Source organism: Panthera pardus, unplaced genomic scaffold (genome assembly GCF_024362965.1).
Source record: "Panthera pardus isolate Hobbes unplaced genomic scaffold, ASM2436296v1 HiC_scaffold_2, whole genome shotgun sequence".
NCBI lineage: Eukaryota > Metazoa > Chordata > Mammalia > Carnivora > Felidae > Panthera > Panthera pardus.
The window spans coordinates 124,766,594-124,786,114 of NW_026526765.1; the positions used below are offsets into that span (position 1 = coordinate 124,766,594).

The following is a 19,521-nucleotide window of genomic DNA, read 5'->3' on the forward strand; positions in this document are numbered from 1 at the left end:
GCCTTCTCCTAGGGCTCACATACCATTCCTCCTCCTACATCACTTGTGCCTGCTCATGCCTTTCTCCTCCTCTAGCCTCAAACTCCTTGAGGGCTGCGGGGCTACCTCAGCCATCTCTGTGTCACAGAGCCACCAGAGGCACTGTGGAGGTGCTAAGCAGACACTCCCTGAGGGAATGAAAAGGCAGACTGGAGCTGGACACTGCCCTGAGCCAGCCAAGGTTATAGGAATAATTTTCATATTTTTCCAGAGAAGAGGGACAAATGTGAGAACGAGAGAGGTCAGAGGATACATGGATCTTTGCCATTTTCTCTCCTGTTTTTCCTTCATGTAGTTTTGGAAATTCCTGTTATTTGAGGGAAGACAAAAGGATCTGGTAGGAGTTACAAAATCACAAGTTCTTTAGGTAGAACCCCTCCCACCTCCCTCCCTCCCCCCGACTCCCCACCAAGATAGCGTGAAGGCACCCAGGAGTACGCCCCGCACAGTCACCTGTTGCTTCTACATGGAGGTGTCAGGGGTCAGAGCTAAGCCTGTGAGCAGATAGTCCGTTTATTGTATTCCCTGTTGAGACCCAGAGTTTGGCTGTCACCATGGGCAGCTTCTGTGACCCAGGTAAGCAACCTTCCAGGACAGACCCACTCTAAGGAGAAGAGAGATGACTTTCGAGTTCTAGCGCAGTTTTCCACCAAATTGCTGGTTAGTGGACTTTTCTGAATCTTTGCTTTCTTAGCTGGTAAATACATTTCTACTTCTCAAGAATTCCAGTGCCTTCTTAAGGAACACTAGTGGAGTTTTCAGGGAAATGGCCCACAGTTTAGATACAGGTCAGGAAGAAATTGGTTAGGCCTCTTAAAGAATTAGTGTCAAGTATGTATTATGAGAACTATAGCTTAGGTTCTCTCCATGCGATCACATATTTAATGTGCTGTTGTGTCCTAAAACTGATCAGAAGCCAAATTCTGGTATCTTCTGAAAGTGTTTGGGCCCATGTCTCCCAGGATCATTGCTGTTGCACGTGCTCCTGCCTGAACACCTAGCCTCTCCAGCCAGTGAGGTGGAGGATGCAGGCTGGAGCTCCTTGGCCAGTAAGTTGGACTTGAATGCTTGCTGCCCAGATATTATCCAGTGATTGAGCAGGTGCATCCTGCTGCTGAGCCTGAGCTGTTGGAAGCCCCCCTTGCCCCGCCCCCGCCTTACTATGAGGTCAACAGTTAAGAGTTGCCAGCTTCTCAGCCTGCATGCAACCATCTGGCCTGGTGCTGGCATTACTCCTTTTACTGTTCTCCTTTGGAAAGTGCAATTCAGTGAACACCTATGAGCAGAATACCACAGCACTATGGTCCCAAATCTACCTTGACTGCCCACTGTTCTCCAGGTGCATTTCACGCATTATTTTTTTTTTCAAAGCGACATTTGTATTGAAGTAAGTTCACAGAGACATGACCAAATAAGAAGCACACAGCTCAACTTTTTACAAAAGTGAAATACCCACCTAACTAGCATGCAGATCAGGAAACACTGCCCCCCACCCCGAGAAACATAACTACTATTTTGACTTCTCATGGATCAGTTTTGCCAGTTTTTGAACTTTATATAAATGGAATGCTGGTGAATGTATGCTTTGCTTGTGACTTCTTTTGCCCGGCATAATGTTCAGCACATCATATCTGCTTCTCCCACTAACTCCCAAGGCAGAGACTATTGTCTCCATTTTGCAGAGGAGGAAACTAAGGCATGTTAACAATAAATAGTCTTGTGATTTGAGAGGCGCCTGGGTGGCTCAGTCAGTTGAGTGTCTGACTCTTGATTTTGGCTCAGATCACGATCTCATGGTTTGTGGGCTTGAGCCCTGCATCAGGCTCTACACTGACAGTGTGGAGCCTGCCTGGGATTCTCTGACTCTCCCTCTCTTTCTGCTTCTTTCTCTCTCTTTCACAATAAATAAATAAACTTTAAAAAAATAGCTTTGTGATTTGAAGCTGTGTCTGCCTCCCATGCTCCTGCTGTTTATTAATGCCTGTCTACCCTGACAGGGAGACAGAGGTGAGTGACACTTAGGACTGTTTAAGAGCTTGCAGTCTGGATACAAAACATGTATCCTTATGTGGCTGAGAGAAGTCGTTGCCTGAAATCAGAGTTCAAGGAAAGCACCCTGGAGTGTTTTATTCCACATTGTTAGGTGTGGAAAACATCATAAAAAAGACAATATTGGAGGTAAAACTCGGAGAATAAGAGTGGGATTTTAGGAAGCCATTCAGATTGAAGGGATTACAGGAATACAAATGTGGAAGTTTGGAATGCTTTGTTCTTCTTGGGGGAAAAGTAACCTGTGTGGTGAGAGTCTAGGGTCTTTGGGGGAGGTAGTGGGAGATGAGGCTGGAAATGGAAAGCTTAGGGGGTAATGACTTTCTTCTCTAGGTTACCACCTACGTGCTGTAAAACGGCAGTGTTGTGAGATGTTTGTAGGTATTTAGGTAAAAAAAAAAAAAAGTTCTCAGGTCTGATACATTTAGGAGACAGTGGCAAAACACAGGAACCAGGTTAAGAAAGTGAAGGACCTGTCAGAGTTTTAATATGTTAATGAGTTTTTAAATCTCTGAAAGAGATTTGTAGGTGCGTATGATGTGTTCTCCAGGCTCATTTGGTCCCAGAACCTCCTTTACTGCAGAATGTCTCCTGCCCCTAGTATTCTGAGGACTGCATTGCATGGTCAGTCTTGAGGCCAGTTTTCTTTGGTTGCCCCAATTATCCAATGATTTATTGTATCCGTTGATTTTCCTTTTTGCAGTTCTTCTCGTTAGTGATGTATAATTTTTGATTGTGAGGCCATCTTCAGAGGATGTTTTATCCATGGGAGTCTGGGTGTGAAGATCCCCCTCTAGGGCAGGTTAACTGGTTTGAAAACTCTTTTTTCTTTCTCTTTCTTTTCTTCTTTCTTCCTTCCTTCCTTCCTTTCTTTCTCTCTTTCTTTCTAAAAAAATTTTTTTAATGTTTATTTATTTTTGGAAGAGAGATAGAGCATGAGCAGAATAAGGGCAGAGAGAGAGAGGGAGACACAGAATCCAAAGCGGACTGAGTTGTCAGCACAGAGCCCAACACGGGGCTCAAACTCACGAACTGTGAGATCATGACCTGAGCGGAAGTTGGAGGCTTAACTGACTGAGCCACCCAGGTGCTCCTGGAAACTGTTTCTGTATTCCTTTTTGTCTTGAGTATCCCCTGTACCATCTGGATAATGTCACTTCAGACCCCATATCTGTATGCAGTGTGAGCTTGGGGTTCTCATTTCTTGAGGACATGGTTTTTAACTTCCCAGCTGACAGGAGATGGTGAGCTTCCTTCCCCCCTTGCCATAGCAGATGGGTGGAGTTCATCTAGTGCTGGTCCATGGGACTGCGGGTGGGGTGACACTGTCCATAAGGAGCCTGTGGCCTCGACAGTCTACCTGATAGAAACCAGTTCTGAACCATTCAAGTCCACGTCTGAATCGTCCAGGCCTGTGAGCCATTTTGGCCTCAGCTTCCATTCAGCTGATAGACTTGAATTCTTTCTGATTTAAGGCACTCAGGCATTTCCCTCTTGCTTTTGACTTGCTTTATTATTTTTGTAATATGTCACTTTTGTGTGTTTGGAGCTGTAGGGGAAGATTCCTTCCAACTCTGCTCTATCTACCATATTGACTGCAAGGCATTCTCCATCCCTCTGTCATGCTCCATTCATTTGTAAGATTAATGCCACAAAGTCGTCTTTCAGCTTGCAGGCGTTTCTGTCAAACCATTGTGCTTCAGTCCTTCTCCTTCTCCTGTGCAAAGTCAGACTGCATATCTTTATCCTGGCTGTAGGCAGGAGTGGAAGGCTGAACAACTTCCCAGCAAAAGGTGATATCACTGTTTTAGTTTTACCATCATTTTTTGTTGTTTGTATGAAGTCAGGTATTTTGCAGTGTGCTGCTACAGGAAGAGAACCATATACCCAGCCATTCCTACTTTGACTAATTCATTCTCTTAGTAAATATTTATTGAGTGCTTTCTATGTGGCACATAGTGCGTTACTCACACAAGAGACATTGGTGAACAGATCGGCATAAGGTCCCTGCCTTTGTGGAACTTAAAAATCACATGAGGGAGACAGATTTTATAAAAAATGTACAGAAATAGATTTTATCAAATATGTACAGAAATGAATATAAGGTACAAACTATGAAATGTGTTATGGACGAATGTGCTGTCAAAGTGTTGATTGAAAGCCAGTGGTTCTCATTGCTGCCCTATCACCAATTCACTGGGTAATGTTTGGGCAGACCACTTCCCCACTCTCTGCCTCATTTTTCTCTTTTATGAGTGACTCTAGCTGCCTCCCAGGGCCCTTGCGGGTCTGAAATGAAACAACCAGAAGGAGCTGTGAAGTGCCTTATAAAACCTGAAGATGATGGGACTGTCAGAAAGATGAGTGCAACTGAGTAGCTTTTCTAGAGTCTGGGGAGCCTTCCGACCAGGAAATCACCCAGCCAGTGGTATGCTGGTAAATGTTTTAACAACTCGCTCTCAAAAAAAAAAAAAAAAAAAAAAAAAATCTGAAAGCCCTGATTTGTTTGCTGATTCATTTGCTAATTTCTATGGTCTAAATATTTCCCTCAAGATTGATTTCAGACTACTGGTGTATGTCACTAAACACCAAGATGGGAAGAAACATGCATGGTGAGCTCCAGCTCCATTGTACCACTGCTCCTGACTGTCCCTGGTGTGGCATGTGACAGCAAGGCCAGAGTATGGTTCACATTAAGTCCTGTTAAGCTTTAGTTTAAGAACCATCCGAAATCTGACAGAAATCATTCTTGTGTCTAGAAGTGCTGTCTTCTTGATTGAAAATCGTGACAGTGAATTCAGCAAATGCTATTGGCTCTATCTCTGAGAAAGAAAAGAGTATCTAGGGAGGAATGTCCTAGGAGCACGTGGCAGGTGTAATTACGATTATGGGTTGAGGAACATACTTCCCAACTCAGTGGTCTGCCCAGGTTTTCCAACTAATTGTGCCTCTGACATGCAATATTACATAATGTTAGACCTTGGGTTTTTGCATTTGGAGGTGAGTTCACATCCCAGATCCACTACTTCCTGGCACTGTGACCTTGGACACTAACCTTTCTGAGGCTGTTTCCTCATCTGTAAAATGTGAACAGTGATAACCTATTTCACAGGATTTGGGGTGGGTTAAATGAGATCATGCATGCAAAATGCATAGCACTGTGCCTGTTGTTATTAGTTGTTATTAAAATTAGCCTCTCTTAAATCTTAAGTAGCAAATTAAGTCCATGTGAGGAAACCTGTTTTCTTCCCTGATCTTGTCAAAATTGGCTTCTTTTCCTCCATCCTATGCTTTGCTGTGAGTCACCCTCAACTGGACCTTTTTACTTGCCAAGTCACTGTCCTACCTATTTTTAACTTGAGTCCCCATTTCTTGACTCTCAGAACACATTTTGAAAATGGCTGTTAAGTGCCCCGGTGCTCCCCACTCACAGCGTGCAGGTCCAGTATGGCATGGCTGCCTGCATCACTGGGGGCGGGGGTAGAGGGTCAGTTTCATCTGGTGTTCCGGCCAAGGCTTGTGCTTACGTTGAAAGTGTGGGGAGCCAAGGACTATGAAATTTGATTTTTTACATCTTTTTTTGACCCAGCAACCTTGTAGCACTCAAGAGATTGGTTTTGGAATATGAAGCAGTGAGGAAATGATGCTCTTTTTGTTTTGTTTTTGTTTGTTTAAAAGTAAAACCCTAAGCGTGGCAGCTGATTATTTCATCCTGGGATCCATAAAAAATATTTTCATCTGTGTAGACATCACTCTGTCCTGTGTTTGAAGCCACAGGGTCTCTGCTTAGGTTTCCTAGACCAGGGATTGACACCATTTTCCTATAAAGCACCAGATAGTAAATATTTTAGGCTTTGTGGGCCATAGAGTCTCAACTCTGCTGTTACAGTGTGAAAGCAGCCACAGACAATATGTAAACGAGTGAGTGTGGCTGTGCTCCAGTAAAATTTTATTTATGAAAGCAGGTGGCAGGCTGAATGTGGCCTGTGGGCTGTAGTCTGCCAGCCACTGCAGTAGGCCTGTGAGAGGCAACTGAGAACAAGTTGCCTTGTAAGAGGCACGAGCACTGTGCACCTTGTAAGAGGCACAAGTAAGAGAACGAGCACTGGCATTGGGTTCGTGTGGACCCCAGCCCTGCTGCTTTGTGGCCCTGGACTTGGGCGAGTCATTTAATAAGGGGTAAGAGTGTCTGCCCATTGGGCTCTCAGAAGAGTCCAGGGTCGCGTTGTCCATGAAGAGTGTGGTACAGAGCCTCGCACATGGTAAATACTGACTCCTGCTGCTGTTTCCTCTTGCCAGTCCCTTGACAGGAGGGCCTGTTGGGAATTATTTTAGGCACATTAAAGACTAAAGCTAATTGGAAGTTGATTTGCTTACTTATTTTCTAAGCATAAAGTCTCTTTGAAAAAAACACGTGGCCTTCTCTAGCCGCCGAGAAGGTCACTGTTGTTGCCCAGTGCTGTGGCTTTCACAGCTGAGTAGGTAAACAGTGCAACGAAGTGGAACCAGTTAGACAAGTCAAGCCAAAAATAAAGATAAGGTTAATATCGACTCCATTAGACTCAGCTTGCTTTTTAGCTTTTATGACGAAAACTAAGGTGGTTGATAGGGAAGGGCCTGGTGAGTAAATCCCACCCACTCTAAGACCGGCAGTGCATTCTTCTGCTGAGCTTTGTCAGCTGGCCACCTGCTCTGTGCCTGGCATTGTGCTGGGCAGCAGGAGTTGCAGACTGAGCAGGGAGGGACATGTCTCACCTTGCAAGATCTCACAGTCTAGTAAAGCAGAGTAGAAGAAAGTTGGATAACCATAACACAAGGCAGAACGGAACTGTGGTTGCCCGCCACCTCATCGGCCAGACTTCTCCAGCTTTTTATGGTCCCTGGCCTGGCTCTGTCATCCCTGCCCTGATTCCAGTCCCTTCTTACCCAGCCCTGCTCTCTGCTCCAGCCAGGACAATTTCCACTGCCTTCTCACATGCTTATTCTAAACTCATGTGTCCATTCATTCATTAAAAAAATATTTGAGGGGCGCCTGGGTGGCTCAGTCGGTTAAGCGGCCGACTTCGGCTCAGGTCATGATCTCACGGTCCGTGAGTTCGAGCCCCGCGTCGGGCTCTGTGCTGACAGCTCAGAGCCTGGAGCCTGTTTCAGATTCTGTGTCTCCCTGTCTCTGACCCTCCCCTGTTCATGCTCTGTCTCTCCCTGCCTCAAAAATAAATAAAAATGTTAAAAAAAAAATTAAAAAAAAATTTGAGTGTGTATTATTTGCCATTGAAAAGACAAGGTCCGTCTTCTCATGGATTTAAAGGCTATTTGGAGTAATACAGAGTGATCTGTTACAAACTGATGCTATCAGGGTGGGGGATAAAGCTCTCTCAGATTTAATTTTAAAAAATGAACCAGACAGGGAGGATTTCCATGGTGTGTGTGTTTATGTTTGTGCACATATAGGTTATATTTTACAGAAATGAGAGCAGACTGTATGCACATACTGTCCTTTTCTTTCTGTTCCATTTTCATTTAGCATTCCTTCCGTTCCCTTTCTGATCGATTCTTTGCCTATTTTGAGTATACCCACCCTGACTTAAGTATATATTTAGGAAATAGGTTCAAAGCATCATTAACATATTAATACACAGAAATATTGTCAGAGTTAGAAATATTAGAGAATTTTTTTCTGTGAGTTAGTTTCCATTTCAACTTTATGCCACATTGTAAATTTTGTTGTCATATTTTTCCTTTTCCCTTAGAATTTCTTTTCCTTTCCCCTCCGCTTTTATTTTGAAAAATTTCAGACCTATATTAAAGTTTGAAAGTGTGTACATTCATATACTCTTTACTTAGATTCACCAGTTAACTTTTTGCTTCATTTGTCTTTTCTCTCTACATATTTAATCTTTTATTCTGTTGAACTATTTGACAATAAATTGCAGACATTGTAGAATTTCCCCTCTGGTATTTGAGTATGCACCTCCTAAGAACAAGGAAATTGTCTTTTTTAGCCATAAAACCATTATCATACCAAAGAAATTCAACACTAATACAATGATGTTAGCTAATACCTAGTCAGCATTCACATTTTCTAGCAGTCTCAAGACAGTCCTTTATAGATTGTTCCTTTTAAATCCATGATCCAATCAAGGATCATGCATTACATTTAGTTTTCAAGACTTTAAATCCACTTAATCTAGAACTATCTCCCTGTCTTTTTTTGTCTTTCATAATATTAATGGTTTTGAAGAATCCAGGCCAGCTGTATTGCAGAATGTTCCAAACATGGAATTATCTGATCTGATTGTTTCCTTGCTATTAAGATTCAGGTTAAACATTTTAGGAAGAGACTACTCTAGGGGATGCTGTATCTGCTGTATCCTTGCCATTAAATCACGATCAAGAATGTGATGTAAGTTAGTCCTGTTATTGTTGGTACTAACTTAGATCACTTATCTGTCAAATTTCCCCATTTGAGGCTGCCCCTACCCCATGTAATGAGTAAGTAATCAGCGAGGTGATACTTTGAAAACTGTGTCGTGTTCCCCAACAGTTTTTTGCACAGTGATTCGAGCATCTACTGATGAGCTTTACTCTATCAGTTATTAATTGGTGGTTGCAAAGTAATGTTTTTGTCATTTCTTCTACCTTTATTAGCTGGCGTTTGTCTGTGAAGAAGAGCCCTTCCACATTTTTTAAAGTATCCTTATGGGATTCATGGATTCCTTTTTGTTCATTATGTTATGACCCATTACTGTCTTTCTGTTTAAATTTTTTTTTTATTTTACATTTATTTATTTTTGAGAGACAGAGAGAGACAGAGCATGAGCAGGGGAGGGGCAGAGAGAGAGGAGACACAGAATCCAAAGCAGGTTCCAGGCTCTGAATTGTCAGTACAGAGCCCGACGCAGGGCTCGAACCCACAAACCGTGAGATCATGACCTGAACCGAAGTCAGACACTCAACCAACTGAGCCACCCAGGCGCCCCTGTCTTTTTGTTTTAACTGAGAATATTTTAAATTGAGTTAAGACTTACAGTGAAATTTATAGATATTAAGTATAAAGTTTAATTAGTTTTCACAAATGCATATGTACATGTAACTCCCACCCTATCGAGATACAGAACGTATCCATTACCCTCCCTGCCAAATTTCCTTTGGCACCTTCCCAGGGATTCTCCCACGCCACCTCAGCAAGAAGCATTAATCTGATTTCTTCATTATTCTCTTTGATGTTTATATTATCCCAAATGTTGACAATGAAAGCCTCATCTGTTGGCTTTATGTCCATTTGACATGTCCATCGTAATCTTTGAGCACTTTCTTGGTTTCTGGCGTAAGAAGGTGTTTTGTTTTATTCTTTTTACCAGCTGAAAATATCCGATAGTATGTATACTAGTTAAATAATTTCTCCATTAGTGAGCTTTAGGTTGTTTCCTTTTTTATTTTATTACAGAAATGCCGTGGCAAACATCCTGGAACACATATGCTTGCCCCACTTTTGTGGGTATTTTTGTAGGCTGGATCCCTAGAAGTGTTATTTCTAGGTCAAAGAGTGTGCACATTCAAGTCTTTGAGTGATATTGCCAAATTCTTCCTTCCCCTCTTAAAAAGCTGTGTTAATTAAGTTTCCAGAAATAGTGCCGGTTTCCCCGCAGCCTTATCAACATTGAATTTTATCTGTCTGTGTGTGTATGGTGGTGTAGGATTTGATTTTGGACTTATTTTTGAGGAAGGTGAACATCCAAATAGGAGAGCCTCCTTTTTGGTTCCAAGCCCAATTTTCATTTATATAAAAATGAAATCTCTCCTTAAGGGAGAGGTTAAACCAAGGAGAAATTTTTGACAGAAATTCTCTGTCATTCACTGTCATCCTCACCATTACAGCCAACTTTTGGCAAATGTATTCTTACTGTTTCTAGTCTGCATTAACTGAATATGGGAGATAAAGGAAGATAGGGTGTGAGGGGCATGATGGCATTGCCCCCAAGGCTTCTGGTTTTCTTAAGCAGTCTTTATAAAATTTGGTCCAGAGTTACTATGGATTTCTATCTTTAAATAGCCATTGGTACTGGATTTTTATTTTGCAACGAACCTTGATGATTCTGTATTTGGGGTAGCAGGTTTATTATAACGTGTATGTGTGTGATATCACTTTGATGTCAGCTAGTAAACAAAATCTTTCCATTTTTGTTTTATTTTAAATAGTGAACCTTAGGTTAACCACTTTGTAGATGATTTGGACTTTTTTTTTTTTTCAAGTTGAAGAAATTGTTTGAGAGCTGTTGTCTCTGCTACAGTTACTTGTGTTGATTATCTTCATAGGTATTTGAAGCAGTGATTTCATGGATCAATTATGAGAAGGAAACCCGTTTAGAGCACATGGCAAAACTGATGGAACATGTCCGTCTCCCTCTCTTACCTAGGGATTACCTGGTCCAGGTGAGTGCTGTGTGAAGCACCACATGCTTTCCTTCAGTGGGCAACCCTGGATGTATGGGGTGGTTGGAGAGTTTATGGGTATTTTACACAGGCTGAAGGCACCAACCCACTGGCTTAAGTGTGAGACATGGTAATGTAAAGGTTTTTTTTGTTTTTAATTTTTATTATTGAGGTATATAGTTGACATACAGTGTTATATTAGATGGTAGTGTGAGGTCTAAAAGCGTAAGTTTGAGAATAAGACACTTAGGTTTTAGTTCTTGCTCTACTAGTTGTTAGCTTTGTGTTTTTATTTTACCTCTTCGAGTCATAGTTTCTTCTTTGCTGGAAGGGAAATTATGGTAGAGCCCAGCAGGATTATTGTGAGGACCAAAGTAGTTGTAAATATGTAAGTCAGGTGTTTAGCATGGAGCTGGTCCTAAAAAATGTTCACTAGAAGTTAGTTGCTTTTATTGTAGAGGACCTAAGCAAGAAGGGTCATTTCCACAATGTTTCTGTACTCTCTTTGCCTTCATGTTAGGCAAGTTGGAGCCCAATTCAGGACTGTAAAAACCGACCTTTCACAGGTACCTAGGATACGTGTTGCTTTGACTTCCTCTAAGATGAAAGAAAAATTAAGAATGATGGGGTGCCCCTACAGTGCCACATATTTTCTTATTTAATCCTTATAACAACCCTGTGAGGCAAAGATAGATAACCCTCTTTTTACAATTTTGGGCCTTGAGGTTTATAGAGGTTTAGATTTATTGGGGAATAGGTGGCAGGGTCAGGATTCAAATCCAAGTCAGTCGACCCCGAAGCACCTGCCTTCCACTATGCAGGCTGCCCCCTTTAATACTCTCTGTTCTGTTTATCCATTGGCATTAGATACACTTATAAGTGAGCAAAGAGTAAAACTTAAATATATGAGCAAAACAAAACACCGAGGCAGTAGGCCAGCCCTCATCTCTTTCCAGAAGTTTCTGGAGGGAATGGAAGGTGTGAAGCAAGGATAAGAGAGGAGGCTCAGCATCCCAGCAGCCTAGCTCTGTCACTTCCCAGCCATCTAACACTAGGCAAGTACTCAACCTTTTTTTTCTTTAAGTTTAGTTATCTATTTTTTGAGAGAGCACAAGTAAGGGAGAGGCAGAAAGAAGGAGAGACAGAATCCAAAGCTGACTTTGCATCATCAGCCCAGAGCCCAGTGCTGCACTCGAACTTAGGAACTGTGAGATCATGACCTCAGTTGAGACCAAGAGTCAGATGCTTAACTTACTGAGCCAGCGCAGAGCCCCACGCAGGGCTCCAACTTACAAAACCATGAGTTCACGACCTGAGCTGAAACCAGGAGTCAGACGCTTACCCGACTTGAGCCACCCAGGTGTCCCAGTACTCAACCTTTCTAAACCTCAGTCTTCCCATCTGATAAAAATAGCACCTGTCCTTATAGGGTTGTTTGGGGGTATAATGAGATAATCCATTTAAAGGCTGCATCTCTATGTGAGCGAATGCTAGCTGGTACTACAGCTGTTTTGACGGTCATGGATGCTCTTGGGAATAGCGGGAGAAGTTTCTATCCTCAAAAGCCCTTGTAAAGTCCTCAGCTTGTGACCCTGTTGACCACAGGTCGAAGGGGTCAGTGAAATGTTCTGTGAATCTCTGAACCTCAGTCCTTCTCAGGTGCTGAGGCATATACTTGCCAGCCCTTATGTGTGCCCTGCATTTTATACTTTGGATGGTACTACTGCCCCCTGGTGGCAGCATATCCTTCTTGAAAAAAAGGTTCCCCTAAGCAGAGGGACTGAAGGGGCCTGAGATCCCAGTCTCAGAATCCAACCTCCTACTGTACTGTGGGAAACTGACCAAAGGTAGACATGGACATCTGGCCTCCAGCACAGGCTCACTTCCACAAGAAGGGCTATCTGTGGACCTGGGTTCCAGGGAAAATTAAAGAGGCCTTTGAGACCCCTGGTCACAACCTCAATCCGGTGTCCACAACTCAAACTTAAAGATGTTAGAAAATAGTTCTTGGGTCATTATGGCAAAGTAGGGATTAGATCTGGAGAGGAAGGGGGTCAGAGGCAATGGGCATGAGCACTGTTGTGTGAGAATCCCCCTGCTGCTTTTAAAGGACTGTCTTTAGAACACCTCTGGAAGAGGTTGTCTCAGTAAACCTCAGTTGACCTTGAAACTTTGAAATAGTATAACCCTCTGGGGTTGGCTGATCTTGGTGGGGGAGGACGTAGGAAAGTCTTGGGCAGACCTGCACCAACAGTGACTTCTGGGGAAGGTGGTTTTGTTTGTTTGTTTTTGATAGCTAACATTTATTAGTCTTTATTAAATACTTTGAAATATTGTAGAGTGTAATGTTATATCTTAAAACTTTTTAGTTGTGATTATATATATATATGTGTGTGTGTGTGTGTGTGTATATATATATATATATAAAACATAAACTTCATCATTTTGACCAGTTGTAAGTGTACACTTCAGTGTGTTAATTGTATTCACCATGCTGTACAACCATCACATACCCATCCTTAAAACTTTCATATCACCCCAAATTGAAACTCTGTATGGTGAAGCATTAAATCTCTGGGAGAACTTCTCATTCAAGCTGAATGCACCTTTGGGAGAAGTAGCTGTTTATGCATTTCACCTTCCTTCTGAGATTTGTAAGAGATCTTCTCTCTTACTTTTTAATTTTTTTAACCGATCCTAAAAGCTTATGACTTGTCCCAACTTGGGTCAGTCCCTTAGTGTGGGTGGGGGGGGTTAGGGAAACCTTCCCCCAAAATGGAGTGTTCCTGGGGATCACTTTGGGGAAGGAGGTGCCCATTGGTGAGAGAGGCCCTGTCATACCAGTCCTTCTTTTCCTGCCAGCTCCAATGCTACCCATTAGGTGATGGCCTGGCCACATTTCCATTGACAGCTACAGGTGAGACTCAGTCAGCCCTTGTGCATGACCAGCTTGAGGGCTGAGATAATTGAGATGGGGAGGCCATTCTCTTTCTTTGACTGGACTTGAGTGCCTCAGGGTCAGAACCCATTTCTTGTTCATCTTTTTCTTCCTGGAGTCCAGCACTGGGCTATCCGACAATGAGACGTTCCATCATCGTTAGCTATTGAATCGAATTGATCTCTCCTGATAGCACCTAAATACTCCAGCAAAGGAAACATGAAGTGGCCTCTGAAGACCATACTACCCCTTACAGATAAGCCACAGAGCAATTGACCCAGGCCACAGGACAGAGATTTGAGAATTGAGCACTTGCATGGTTTCACCCTTGGTGTTGCTCACGAAATATTTAGGCTTATACTTGCTGAGCATCTGCTTTGGGACATCGCTTTGGAGTATGTGCAGAAGCCATAGTTCCAGCTTGGATAGGGTCCAAGATGAGGTCTGTAGGTGGGACTTTGGTGCAGGACATTCTTTGTCCTCTAATATCACCATTCTTTATAGAGCACCTCACTGGCCAGTTTTGTCCCTGCAGCTTTCACTGTAAGAAAATGAATAGGAGTTTTTCTTGACTGTCACTTTGTCATACTCCATGCTGCCAAACGTTGACCAATGGATTCTGCTCTCTTCCTTATTCCCTCTCTCTCCTCTCAAATGTCTGACCATTTGCCCTAAACATTATAAAGCATTCATATTAGGAGGAATGTGGGATGAAGCCTTCAGCACAGCTAATTGTCTTTGTTTTGCATAATTCCATTTAAGCCTGCAAACTAACATAACAAACACAACCACTGAGGTTGTATGTCTTTCTGTTTGATGCCAGAACTTAATAACTTCACCCCACTGTGTTCTTGAAATGCAGGAGGTGGGCACTAAGTTGTAAGTATGTGGTCTTTCTCTTGGGGCTGAGATGATGTGGTGGGTGAATAAAAGAGTGTGGGAATACAAGAATGACTCAGGAGACAGTGTGGGAAATGCAGCTGAAGTCTGCTCTTGGATCACCTGTGGGTTATTACCTCCAGACGGTTGAAGAAGAAGCTTTGATAAAGAATAACAACACCTGTAAGGACTTCCTCATCGAGGCCATGAAATACCACCTGCTCCCTCTGGATCAGAGGCTCTTGATTAAGAACCCAAGGACCAAGCCCAGGACTCCAGTCAGCCTGCCCAAGGTAAGCCCCAGCCCAGTAGGTGCCAGCTGTCAGGGCTGTGTTCTGGGAAAGTGGCCTTCCATTGCTGGCTCCAAGTCTTTCCTCACCTGTGGCTGCCTTGCTTCTTGGTTGCATTTACCAGCTAAGAGATGGAGTCTCCTGGTTCATTTTGAATCTGCTGGTACCTCTCTCTTGCAGGGTCTTCCTGTCCTAAGAATTTCAAGGTAACCTCCAGAGGCACCAGAGAGTTTTGAGAATAACTCCTTCATCTCCTCTCCTTATTTGGTCTGGGTTCTATTTGTGTTGGAAGCAGAGGAATGGCTTTGTGTTTCTTGACTTAGTGATTTCTAGGCCATTATTTGAATTTGGTCCTAGTCTGGCTCTTTTCTCTCACCACAGAGCCCTACAGAACAGTTAGGGCTGCCAGACCGGGTATTGGCTGCTTTGGTTCCTTGCAAGGCCCTGCCTCTCTGGTCCTCAGGTCTTTCATCTACAGAATGAAAGGTCCTGCACTGGCTGGTGTCTAAAGTCCATTCCAGGTTGGCCTTCCAGTAGGCCGTCTAGGATCCTAATATGCTGATGTCTCAGGAAAGGTCCCAGCCAACCCAGGAGGAAAGGTGAGCAGAGAGGAGTGAGTTGTGTTGACTCAGCTACCGCACAGCCGGCAGCCCCAGGGCATTGTGTAGACCTTTGCTTTGTCCTCCTCCTCCTCCTCTTTCTGTCTGGCTGCCCTACTCCTTGTCTGCTGCTTCCAGGAAGGGTTTCAGAGTGCTGGAGAAGCATGTTGTCCAAGACCAGATGTTGAGATTCTCCAGGGTCTGTGCTTCCTCTCCACTCTGTGTTGTGACCCTGGGTGATGGAGAGTTCAGTGGGTGCAGTGTGGATGAAGGTTATAAATCTCCCAGATAATAATATGACTCACTGGCATTTGCTGAGTCCTGCTTCAGGGGCAAACAGTAAGCTTAAAGGTATCACAGTAGAGCTTTCTTAATCCCCTCAATAGCCCTGTACGGTAGAGGCAGGTATCCTAGCTGTACACAGAGGAAACGGAAGGTCAGAGAGATTAAGTGACTTGCCCAAGGTCAACACAGCCAGTGTAGTAGAGCCAGTGTTTGAATGGTGTCTTTCTCACCCTCCAAACCTGTTCTGTGAACCCACACCATCCTGCACCTGGCTTCATCTTTGTAAACCTGAGTGTATGTACCTACTTGTCAGCTTCCTATTGCCCAGCGCATGTTAGAAGGTGCAGCCACCAGGCAAGGGCCTTGGTCTGGCTGGCCATTTGTCTTCCTGCGTGTTGATGCTTTGGTTTCATTTTATTGAAATATTGCACTGAAATGACTTCATATTTTTCAAAATGAAAATAACTTTGCTTTCTTCAATTATAGAAATATATGGTCATTGCAGACTGTTAAAAGGCTACTACATTTTTGAAATAAAGTAAAAATCACCTGAAATTCCTCCACCCAGGGGCAGTCACTGCTGTTACCTTGGTGAATTTTCTCCCAGACATATCTCTGTGCACCTAGTCACAAATAGATAAAAAATGTATACTTTCAGATAAATGGAATCTTGTTCCACAGATTGAGTATCATTTTTATCTCCCTACTCAACAGACTACTTTCATCATTATCAGTATAGGTGAAACCAGCATTAAATTATAATAGGTACATGGAATTTAATTATGTTTATGTACCATTACTTATTTAACTGTCTTCTATTGATGGACCTTTTTATCATCTCCATTTTTTTTTTATATTACAAACATTTCTATGTAATTTATGACCTCTTGTTTTAGTTTGCATTTCTTGTAAGTGAGACTCTAATGTTGGTTTCATACGATTATGGCTTTTGTATTTCTTTTTTAGGGGAATTTTCTGTTCATGTACTTTGCCCATTTTTCTATTGGACTGTATGTTTTTAATTAATGGTGGTTTTTTTTAATGTTAATTTATTTTGAAAGGGAGACAGAGAGTGCAATGAGCAGAGGAGGCACAGAGAGAGAGAGAGAGAGAGAGAGAGAGAGAGAGAGAGTCCCAAGCAGGCTCTGTGCTATCAGCACAGAGCCCAGCGTGGGGCTTGATCTCAGGAACCATGAAATCATGACCTGAACCAAAACCAAGAGTTGGACACTTAACTGAATGAGCCACCCAAGGGCTCCTATTAATGGTTTTTAAGGGCTGTTTTTAATTTAAAGGGATTAGGCTTTCATGTGTATTTCACATATTTTTTTCTTAGTTTGCAGTTTGCCTTTAAACTTAATTATAGCATTTTTTTGAATCCCCCAAAACAGTTTTAAGTAGTTAAATTGTTATGTCTTTTGCTTTATAGCTTAGGTTTTACATCCTGCTTAGAAATGTTTTCTATACTCTCAGATTAAAGAAAAAAAGGCTCTCATGTTTTCTCAAGTACTTTAACGATTTCTGTTTTACATTTGAATCTTTGATGCACTTAGAATTTATTTTAGTATAAGGAGAGAGGGTAGGAATCCAGCTTTATTCCTATTGCAAATGATGAGCCAGTTGCGCCAAAGTTGTTTTATTGAATAATCTCCCTTTCCCCCCATCAATCTGAATACCACCTTCATTATGATCTAAATTTACATAAGCTTGTCTATTGAGGTCTTGAGATTATTGATTCTAAGATGGACTATTGTTTTACATGGAGGAGGCTTTCTGCATCCTGGGTTACCAGCTGGCATTGTTGCATGTCTTTGTGGCTTTTCTCCTTGGAAAAGGAGGTTCTTATCCTATATGTTAACAAGTTACCAACATCTTTTGCTGGGGAGTGTGTTCTGGAACTAAGGCAATGGTGCAGAACTGGCCCAGTTTCTTTGTGTGGAAACCATACGTAGTTACCTTTCCTTTTCTAGACTCCACATCGAGTTTTTACCACACACACCCACAAGAAGACAGTTTTAAAAATCAAAGCCAAGTTTGTGTCTGAGTCCAAACTCCGCCTGCTGAGACCACCCCTCCCTTTTGACATAATGAATCTGTAATTGGTAACAGTCCACCCCTTTTTAATGAGACCACGGTTGTCCCACTGTCCTCTCTACTCCTTAGGAAACACTCTTTTCAGAATGAAAATGTTTAGATTCTTGAGCACATAGAGTTCTGTGGGGAGCTAGAATCAAGACTTCTTGTGAATCTGTTGAAGGAATTATAAAAAAGACATTGCTGCTCTTAGCTTCATTGTTCCCCTAACTTTAATCCTTGAATGATTTAAGGTTACATTGTCCAACCTGCTTCTCAAACTCTACTCTGTCACCATTGTTTGGACACTTAAATTAGTGAGGGGAACCCCACTGTAGGTTTGAGGAGTGGGGTATGCTGAGGGAAACTATCACTTTGAGGATTATCAGAGGTAATTATCTCATTAAATCATCACAATATTAGGGCTGCACTATTGATATCCCTCCTTTACTGAGTTTACTCAGAGAGGTTAAGTAACTTGCCCAGTTACACAGCTAGTAAGTGCAGAGCTGGGGTTTGAACCAAGGTCTGTTCCACTCCAAAGTCTATGCTTGTTCTTTTATACTAGATTGCCTCCCAGAGACAGGTTTTCAGCTTTTGGTGACAAATGAAATTTTGTCTTGTCTTTTCTTTTCTTTCTTTATTATGTTTTTAGAATACCAAATCTCCTTTAATTAAAGTCTTATACCATCCCACTCATCTTATTAAGAGATGCATTTCCAATACATTTACTACTTTTTATTTTCAAATTAAGACTTTATATTTTTATAGCTATTTTAGGTTCACAACAAAATTGAGGGTAAGGTACAGCAATTTTCCATATACCTTCTGCCCCTACACATGCATAGTTTCCCCCATCATCAACATCCCAGATTGTTTTCTTTTAAATTCAGTTTTACAGAGGTATTACAAATTATACACAATAAAATTCACTAGGGAGACAATTTGATGAATTTTGAGAAATGCACGTAGTCATTCACTAACATCCTAATCAAAATATGGAATATTTTAAGCACTCCACAAAGTTTCTTTGTGGTGCTCTCTAGTCAAGTCCCTTCTTGTACCCCCCCAGGCCTTGGCAACTAATGATGTGATTTCTGTCCCTCTAGCTTTGTCTTCTCTAGAATGTTATATAAATGACATCATGACATATGTAGCCTTTTGAGCTTTCCTTCTTTATCTTAGCATAATGCTTTTAAGATTTATCCACACTGTCGCATGTATAAAGAGTTTGTTCCTTTTTATTGCTGAGTAATATTCTATCACATGGACGTCCTATAATTTGTTTATCCATTCACCATTTGATGGACATTTGGATGTCTACTTTTGGCTTTTACAAATAAAGCTATTTGAACATTCACTTACAGATCCTTGTTTGGACTTACATTTTAATTTCTCTTGGGTAAATACCTAGGAATAGGATTGCTGGTAAGTATATGTTTAAATTGATAAGAAATTGCTTATATTTAAATTTACAAGAAACTGTTTCTCAAGACATTCAAGACAACTGTTTTTCAAGCTGTACCATTATGCATTCCCATCTGCAAGGTACGAGAGTTCCACTTACTCCACAGTACTTAATGCTACTTATTATCTGTTTTAAACCATTTTAGCCACTGTAGTAGGTATGTGTGGTTTTAATTTGAATTTCTCTAAGGACTGCTGATGTTGAGCATCTTTTCATGTGTTTATTTGCTGTCTATATATCTTCACTGGTGAAGTCTATTCAAATTTTTTCCCCTTTAAAAGAATTGGGTTATTTTATTCTTATTGAGTTGTAAGAATCCTGTATATATTGTGGATATGTCTTTTATCAAATCTATATTTTGCAAGTATTTTCTCCCAAACTATGCTTTGTCTTTTTTATTTTCTTAGCAGTATCTTTGGGAGAGTAGAAGTTTTAAATTTTGTGAAATTGTTTTCTGTTAAGATTCAT

At 41.8% G+C, this 19,521-nt stretch overlaps 1 protein-coding gene across 12 annotated transcripts in view; it reads left to right on the forward strand.

Moving 5' to 3' along the window:
- Nucleotides 1–19,521, forward strand: part of KLHL3 (kelch like family member 3) — a 278,704-nt gene that overhangs the window by 229,351 nt on the left and 29,832 nt on the right. For all 12 annotated transcript variants that reach the window (XM_019424266.2, XM_019424267.2, XM_019424270.2 and 9 more), the window contains 2 exons: nt 10,405–10,521; nt 14,482–14,631. In XM_019424266.2, coding sequence (XP_019279811.1) covers nt 10,405–10,521; nt 14,482–14,631 — 267 coding nt within the window. The remainder of the gene's footprint in view (nt 1–10,404; nt 10,522–14,481; nt 14,632–19,521) is intronic.